This window comes from Alosa sapidissima, chromosome 7 (genome assembly GCF_018492685.1).
Source record: "Alosa sapidissima isolate fAloSap1 chromosome 7, fAloSap1.pri, whole genome shotgun sequence".
Taxonomy (NCBI): domain Eukaryota; kingdom Metazoa; phylum Chordata; class Actinopteri; order Clupeiformes; family Clupeidae; genus Alosa; species Alosa sapidissima.
This window is the reverse complement of record NC_055963.1, coordinates 25,520,251-25,529,364: the sequence shown is the minus strand read 5'-3', so window position 1 is coordinate 25,529,364 and position 9,114 is coordinate 25,520,251. Positions and strand designations below refer to the sequence as shown.

Here is a 9,114-nt window from a genome sequence, read left to right as displayed (position 1 = left end):
TAAGTACTTGGCCGAGTCTCTCCTATAGTCATCTGCCAGATGGGCCTGGAGGCAGGAGGCTTCCAAAGCAGAATGCCGAGATTCAGCAATATGCACTCGCTCTCCCTCAGCGAGAGAAAGACTGCCAGGCACCCGTGCTGGGTAGTGCTCTTTAAGGGACCTCTAGGGAGCTGTCAGGTTCTAATTGGACCATGCCTATTCATACATTCTGTGGTCACCCTATTGTGTTCCTCATAGGCCTCATGCATATCTTAAGAACAGGCTCACAAGAGGAGGAATAGAACGATTGATAGTACTGTAATTTCCCATCTATTAACCCAGGTTTATACATTGATTTAGCAAGTTTCCTTAGCTCTGTGGCTAGTACACTGGGGTGGGCTTTACATGGAAATGCATTTCTTTTTTCTTCATTTCTCTTTTTGATTAAAACACTGATCTGATAATGATTCATCGGGCGAATTGGGCACCGCAGTTAATACATGTAGGGTCAATAAAAGGTTTTGACTTTTTTTAATTAGTATAAAACACCATAATTTGTTTATACATGATGCGACTAATGATTGTACTACACCAATATCAGTGGAAGACACTTTTATTGCACTGTATAGGAGTTTTCATAACATGGCCTTTATTGTCAACTATAACTATCTTTGCCCAAGCAGCTGTAGTACTCTGATTGTCCTCAGCTTGATTAGGCTTCCTTATCCCAGGAGGGTCAACCTGACCCAAAGGATAAAACTGCCATATGCCATTTATATTGTACTGATCTCAGTGTTTGCATTACAAATCACCTCTACCACTCTCTGTTCATGTACATATGCACATCCCCCTCAGCAGTGTCTTGCTGGCCTGGAGTGACTCGCTGCTTTTGGATATGCTAAGGCTGATTGGATTGGTTAGCCATTGGAGGATAATTGATTTCAGCTCAACGCAGTGAAAATGGCAGTGACTGTTCAGTACATCTGTCTTCTTAAAGTTGGCTAGCGCTTCAGAGGATGTTGTCATACTACGAGCCATATGCTGTTTGTTTGGTGTAATATGGTACCACTTTGTGATCTCTGTTTTTGATACAAACACAAAGAAGTCTTCAAATATGCAAAGCATTAGTATTCCACATCTTTCGCTCGTGTCAAATTGACTCCATGAGTGAGAATCCATCTCACCAGGCCAAAGGCCTGACCTCACCTCCCCGGAATCTGTGCAGATGGAGAGAATGCGCTTTTTTTTTCGCTCCTCCCTCCCTCGGTCCACGTCCTGAGTCACCCATTTCTCCTCATATAGCCTGAATGGAGTGAGACACAGGCTATTGTTCAGTTAACCATCTGTCTCTTCTCGAGCTTAGTGGATCATTGAAAGTTAATTAATGTGCTCTCTCACTCTCACTCTCAGGGAGGGAATGTGGTGCGATCGGTGGTTGTATCCATCTCAGTCCTCTGTGTGTGTGTGTGTGTGTGTCTGTGTGTGTGTGTGTGTGTGTGTGTGTGGTTGTTTGTGTGTGTGAATACATCGCTGTCATGAGACTCACAAGCACAGGAGTCTCTCTGGAGTTTCCCAAGTGACCCTCTTTAAGGAAGAATCTCCTGTGCTAACAATGTCAATGAATATTCCCAGAAGACATTTGAACTAATTAGCTTGTGAAAAAAGATTCCACTGACTTGTATGTGTACTCTCCTTTATGTGGTATGTATTTACAATACATAAAGTCTGTGTAGATACTAAGATATACATTAACAGATGTGTTCTACACAGACGTATAGAAACAGATTAGAGGTATACAGTCTATGAGCATTACAAGTATTGCTTTGGAATGGGATGGTAGCTATTACATTGCAGCTGGAAGCAGAATGCATGAATGTCCTCAAGCCACCTAGCATTCCTCCCAGGCATAGTCAGAGCTCACTGCCCATCAGCCCAGAGGAGTGAGCCAACATTCACGGCAGAAACGTTTACTTTATGCCGCACAGCAGTATGTTAGGGATGTGAGGGTGTGTGTGCGCTAGTGTGTGTGTGTGTGTGTCTGTGTCTGTGTGTGTGTGTCCGTGTGCAAGTAGACAATCTATGGTCAATAAAAGGTCAAATGGAAGCACTCCCACAGCAATTGGTAGATTTTCAACAGTGAGTCAGAGCCTGAGTTTTGAAAGAGCTGTAATCCCAGTCTTGAGTTTTCCGAGGGAATGTGAGGAATGTGTGCATGCGTGTGTATGTTAAAATACGGTTGCCAGTGCAGTCTTATGTCTCATTCTTTTTTATCAGGGCTGTGGTTGGTGTCCGTGTTTTTTCCCTCTCTCTCGCACAATATCTCTCACACAATCTGTCTATCTTTCTCTGTGTTTGTGCTCTGTATTTGCAACATGCACTAAAAAAGGTTGATGATATAGGCCTAATGTCATTCTTCCTTCACCTGCCTCTCTTGCCCCTCTCTCCATTCTCAGGGATGCCTTTGTCCTGGCCCTCATTAACAGTGGGACCAGCTTCTTTGCGGGGTTCGTGGTGTTTTCTGTGCTGGGCTTCATGGCTGCAGAGCAGGGAGTGGATATCAGCCGTGTAGCCGAGAGCGGTGAGACCACTGACCTTGCACCCCACACCGATATCCCACAACATGAACATCACACAATATCAATGTCCCACATATGATATATACATCACACATCGGGGCAGCCGTGGCCTACTGGTTTGCGCTTCGGACATGTAACCGGAGGGTTGCCGGTTCGAACCCCGACCAGTAGGCACGGCTGAAGTGCCCTTGAGCAAGGCACCTAACCCCTCACTGCTCCCCGAGCGCCGCTGTTGATCCAGGCAGCTCACTGCGCCAGGATTAGTGTGTGCTTCACCTCACTGTGTGTTCACTGTGTGCTTCACTAATTCACGGATTGGGATAATGCAGAGACCAAATTTCCCTTACTACTATACTAATTCTCTTTCCGGGTCCAACGGCTTTCAGACCCTCTCGTTTTTCTTCATAGAGAGTAAAATAAAGTATTTTTCCAATATTCAGAGTATCTTTTAAGAAAATTGTCATCCTACTACTCGTTGCCTCAATCTAATAAAATCCTATTTTTTTTGCGGAAGCCTTGACGTTACCCTTGATTATATCATCTGGCTGTACAGCTACAGTAATTACTCTATTAAAGTTACACTCACTAAAACGGAGGTAATGGTGACAAAGTTTACAAGTTGCGAAAACTGGCTGGCTGCGCTAGTAAAGTTTTTTTTTTTTTTTTTAAACGAAAAAGCAGTTGGGCCCTTGGGAGTTGGGCCCTTGGGCAGTTGGGGACTTAACAACCAGATATGAATATCATACAGTATCAGTGCCACACAAACGTATGAACATCCCACAACATGAACATAACACAGCATCAATGTCCCATGACATGATCATCACAACATATCCATGTCCCACAACATACACTTAACATAAACAATACCAGTATCCCACAATGAGAACATCACACATTATCAGTATCCCACAACATGAATGTCACACAACATAAAGGTCTTAAAATATGAATATCACACAGTATCAATGTCCCACAACGACAATATCACACCATATCAGTATCCCACGACAATGAACTTCTCACAATATCAACATCTCACAATTCCACTATCACCATCACTAGATGCCTTCTCAGCATGACTTTACTCATAAAGGCTCCATTCACTCAGCATGAGTGAGCCAGCCTCCTCACATACTTGACATATTTTGTTACTTCCTAATCTAAAGCCCCTATTGACAGACCAGATACATCTCTGAACATTGTCTCTTCTCTAGTGTTGATTGTGAGCACAATTGCATGTTAAGCCCGAGCCACTATCTATCTAGCCTCTGTTGACCCTTGTGTAGTCGAATACTGCTTTTGTTTATATGCGTTAGACTTGTGTTTATGTACTGTACAGTATATGTAAACCCTGAGCACCAGCACGACTCTACCGGCTGGGGTGTTGACAGGTCTGTTCACTCTGCTCATTGCGTCACCGTGTCTCCAGGGTGGCCAATGAAAAATGAATGGAGCTCACAGCAGACAGCAGTCAATTAATGTTCTATCTTAGTGCCTTCTCTCTTTTCATCTCTCTCTCTCTCTCTCTCTCTCTCTCTCTCTCTCTCTCTCTCTCTCCAACTCTTCCCTTTATGTGAGGATCTACATTATGTATGTGGGGAATTTAAACGTTTTAATGTACATGTTTTAATGATGCAATTGTGTAAAAAAAAACAATGGCTTCATAATAAACAAGTGTTAAACTCTCTCTCTCTCTCTGATTTCCTCTGTTCTGGCTCAGGTCCTGGCCTTGCGTTTATCGCCTACCCTAAAGCGGTGACTCTGATGCCACTGGCTCCGCTGTGGGCCGTGCTCTTCTTCTTCATGCTCCTGGTGCTAGGACTGGACAGCCAGGTGACACCACTCCCATGCTCATCGCACACACACACACACACACACACACACACACACACACACACACACACACACACTCACACACACACACTCATTTTCCGCTCATACAAAACTGTACTACATACTATCTTTCTAATGGGCCTCCTGCCCATTTTCCACCAGTCCTGCAGACATAACGCGCCTCACTAAGGTAACAGCAAAGTGGCTCCTGTCAAGTGTTAATGTTAGCGCCCAGACCCACACTCTGCTTGTCAGTGTAAATTAAATTAACATAACATTAGTTAGGTAGTCCCTGCAGCCTGCGAGTAGAGTGGACTTGCACTGTAGCACTAAGAAACCTTGGCACATCAATTCCAAATAATTATCCAGAGCCAAAAGGACTTATCTCCGTCCAGAAGAAAAGTGACATTATTTCTCTGTCAGCTGAACACTTTTGCAGCTGTGTGTTGCGCTGAGATTCGTGTATGTGTCACAAGGTCGGTCCGTTCGCCGCTCACGGGCCTCGAACCCGCCACCTTGACACACACACCGGCGTGGGAGACGAACGCTCTAACCACTGAGCTAAAAGCCCAGGCTTCCAACTCAGCAGTTAGAAGCGTTCTTAAGGTTAGGGCTGTGAGGATTTACACGGGCAACTAGCACGCTAGCTCAGTCTGCCTTTGTTACATATGGGTCTATTGAAGGCCTCAGACTCCCACTGCCTAATCTGGACTTGGTGTGCCAGGGGTCAGAGAGTTTAGAAAGTAGGCGAGGTAAGTCTTGGAAATACTTGTAACATACCGTACCATGCCCTTTACCAAAGATGGACAAAAATTAAATCCCACCTCTCTTTTGTCTTCTCTCAAGATATATATAGACGTGTGTATATATACTGTATATATAAATATATATATATATATATATACCGGTGTATATATATATATATCTGTGTCCCTCCATTTATATATTTTTCTCTCAAGTAGTCATGTAAGAAAGTTACACACTCACACTGTTCAATAATGGAGTGTTAAACCATTCTCTCTCTCTCTCTCTCTCTCTCTATCCCTGTCTCAGTTTGTTGGGGTGGAGGGTTTCATCACTGGTCTGATGGACATGCTGCCTCCTAAGTCAATGCTGGGACGCCTGCGGCGTGAGGTCATCGTAGCGATATGCTGCGCCATCTGCTTCGTCATCGACCTCTCCATGGTGACGCAGGTGAGCCAGAGACAGAAGGAGAAGGGGGATGAAGGCTAAAAGAGAGAGAGAGGGATGGGGAGAGAATCAGGCGAGATGAGATGAGATCCACAGAAGGATTTGAACCTGAGTTCGATGTCTGGATTCAGATTACAGCTGAATTTTCATCCTCAGTACAAACAAGATGGGTGGTGTTCAGTCAAATGAAAAAGACAGGATGTCTTTCAACCCGTTACAGTAAGCTATTCCAACAGCTGCCAGAACTCAATCAAGCCTTCATGCTTACATTGCGAATGAAAATGCCCTTTACTCCCAACCCTTCCCTGAGATCTAATGCATTGCCGCTCTCTCTATCTCTCCCAGGGAGGGATGTATGTGTTCCAGCTGTTTGACTACTACTCGGCCAGTGGGATGACCCTGCTGTGGCAGGCCTTCTGGGAGTGCGTGGTTGTGGCCTGGGTCTACGGTAAGCATCACACGGCTCCCCACAGTGGGCTTAACTACGTGTCAGACTACACGTCACAGTGGCACTGTCAAGGAGACAGTGAAACATGAGGCAAAAACAAATAGCTACTTGTTTCTGGGGAGTATGGAGTTTGTGTATGCTTTGACTGCGTGAGTGCAGAGCTTGTTTACATGTTTGATATGTGTTTAATGTTTTTTTTTTTTTTTTCATTTCCTGTATCTCTCTCTGTCTCTCTCTCCCTTCTGCCGTCCATCTGTTTCCTAGGAGCTGATCGTTTCATGGATGACGTGGCGCGGATGATTGGCTATCATCCTCTGCCCTACATGAAGTGGTGCTGGTCGTACTTCACACCCATAGTGTGCATGGTGAGTACCCCGCCAGCCATCACGATGAGCACCAATGAGCCACCATGCGCCACTGTTGTTGTCATCATGTCCTTGATGGCCACGTTCGTCATGGTCCCGTCATCAGCAGTCTATATCGTTATTTCACTTTGACTCAGTATCTGAAGACGTTTTGTCAACGTGATATAATGGTAATAATAAATAGGACATTAGACGTTTATCTCATAGGCATTTTAAGTATAATGTAATTTTACTCAGTATCTGAAGATGTTGTGTAATCATAAATATGTATATCACATTTTATATTTTAGCCATATAACTATTTATAATATCAAAATATTTTATTTTTAGCCTCAAACGCATGCAAGTCACTATTAGAGAAATTGTTTGCTCTAATCATTGTAGTTAATGCCAATGACCTCCCAGGGATATGATGACCACTATGTAGCCGCAAGTCTCTTCAGTCCCCGTGTGTGTGTGTGTGTTTCTGCCTGACAGACAATTTTCATGTTCCACGTGGTGAACTACAAGCGGCTGGTGTATAACGGGGTGTATACGTATCCCTGGTGGGGCGAGGCCATAGGCTGGGGTCTGGCTCTGTCCTCCATGCTCTGCATTCCTCTCACCGTCCTCTACAAACTGCTCCACTGCAAAGGCTCTCTCCCAGAGGTACAATGTGTGTGTGTGTTCAGCGCAGTCTACATGCATGGAAAGTGATTGTGTGAAAGTAATTGGGCTGTGACCCACTTTTGCCTCTCACCCAAGGTGCTGTATTTGATCTGAATTGTGTTATTGTGTGTGTGTTTGTGTGTGTTTCTTACTCGTCCTCTTTGTCTTTGTCTGTAGCGTTGGCAACACTTGACAACGCCCATCTGGGGGCGTCATCACCTGGAGTTCCTCCCACCTGAAAACGAGACCAAACTACTGCCCAACTCAGAGCAGAGCAAAAACACACTCCTGTATGAGACTGTCATTTAACACTAACACACACACACACTCACCTATGTCCATGGTCCGATCCTGATGAGGTCTCCAAGACTACCACACACCACTCTTGACTTGTGCTTGAGTGAGGATATGTCCAGTGTCCAACTACCCACACACACACACGCGCGCACACACACACACACAAAAAAATATCCCATCGTATTGCCACTTATCTGTTGTCCATTTACAAGAGCATAAATATCCATCCCTGAGGGATGAGACTGAAGCTTCTCTCCATCTCAGTATTGCATTAGTGTTACTCTTCTTCCAAACATCTCTCTCGCTCGCTCTCTCTCTCTCTCTCTCCACTCTTTTCACTGCCATCCATAAAGACACTGTAAACAGAACAGTTACTATTCTATCATCTCCTTTAATTCAACCAAAAAGAAAGCATACAGCAGTCAAAACGGTGACCAAAGCCCTGCCCATGCCCGTTGGTTGGTGGGTTGGACTGTGGGTTTTCTGGTAAGGTCCATGTGAGCTGTGTGTGTCCGGTGTTGTGTTGTGTGTGTCCGTATCAGTATTGATCCCATGTGGTCCCACTGTGTTGTGATCAGCCTGGGAGGGGGCCAGCAGGCTGAGTCATACAAAAGTCATTAAATGATTTCATGGATTTGGGATGGCCTTGTGTGTGTGTGTGTGTGATTTTATTTTTTCATTGTAGAGGTTCTACACACACAAACACCCTCTCTCTCGCTTTGTCTCTCTCTCTCTCTCACTCACACACACACACACACACACATACACTGGATATTAGCCTGAATTTAACCCCGCTCACAAAATTTGAGGTCGGGAAATTCTTGAGAAAAACTTGAGAATTGTGCGGAGCAATCAAATCGTCCGGGCGGGCTTTATACAATGATGGACAGATGAGCAACGGTGCCTATTCATTCACGTGATTTTGTTTACAGCAAAAAGCTTGTCGCTAGAGAATCTAGACGTTTATGACGCTATCGTGTCTGTTGTACAAGATATTGAAGGATGTTTTCGTTCTCTACAGGATTCACGGTAGGCTATTTCATTGCTCTGATTGGTTAGGTCTATCCAATTGTGCGCAGAGGCATTTTTTCCCCTGTATCAGTTGAAACACGCCTCAATATCACGTGTCAATGCCCTGGTTCCAGACTCAAATTCTGAATAGAATTTTGAGTAGCCTATGGCCACGTCAGGCTAATCAAATATGACCAGCGACTAGCAAATTACACTTCTAATTGTAGTCTGCTGGTAAAGATCTCAGACATAACTCTTAACAAAAAAGGCAAATGTTTATTGAAATTTCAACCTTATAGGGTTGAGTAAAGAAATCAATAAAACATACAAAACATTCCAGTAAGAAACAAATCAATGTCAAAGTAATGCCCCATAAATGTGTAACAAAATCAAAATCACAGCTTCCTTCACATTCCAAAAGGGTCACAGAAAAATGCACCAATGAACAAAAATGCTATAGTATCAATATACAAACATTTGCACTTTACTGGCTATCTGGATCAGTATATTTTGGAAGTTATCTTTCCCCTCCTCATGTCTATACATACTACAAATGAGGCTTCACATGTGGGTCAATGACGTGACGCTCATTTTTTTGTGTACATATGGGTTACATACATTTAAAATTGTTAAAATTTGAAAATAATTTGACAAATTATTTTCAAATATAATTTTCATCAAACCCTAATCTTAAAGTTTTGGATTTATTTAATTTTGAAAGAGTATTAACTGAATTTGGGTAAAATTGTCAACACGGTGTAAC

General features: G+C 43.7%; 1 protein-coding gene across 3 annotated transcripts in view; it reads left to right on the top strand.

Annotated features, from left to right (window-relative positions):
* The window catches only part of si:ch211-117c9.5 (sodium- and chloride-dependent creatine transporter 1), an 18,631-nt gene extending 10,652 nt beyond the window's left edge, over nucleotides 1-7,979 (top strand). For all 3 annotated transcript variants that reach the window (XM_042096675.1, XM_042096674.1, XM_042096676.1), the window contains exons 8-14: nucleotides 2,433-2,557; nucleotides 4,279-4,391; nucleotides 5,445-5,585; nucleotides 5,928-6,030; nucleotides 6,295-6,395; nucleotides 6,873-7,043; nucleotides 7,221-7,979. In XM_042096675.1, coding sequence (XP_041952609.1) covers nucleotides 2,433-2,557; nucleotides 4,279-4,391; nucleotides 5,445-5,585; nucleotides 5,928-6,030; nucleotides 6,295-6,395; nucleotides 6,873-7,043; nucleotides 7,221-7,352 — 886 coding nt within the window. In that variant the 3' untranslated portion in view covers nucleotides 7,353-7,979. The remainder of the gene's footprint in view (nucleotides 1-2,432; nucleotides 2,558-4,278; nucleotides 4,392-5,444; nucleotides 5,586-5,927; nucleotides 6,031-6,294; nucleotides 6,396-6,872; nucleotides 7,044-7,220) is intronic.
* The last annotated feature ends 1,135 nt before the right edge of the window (nucleotides 7,980-9,114 follow it).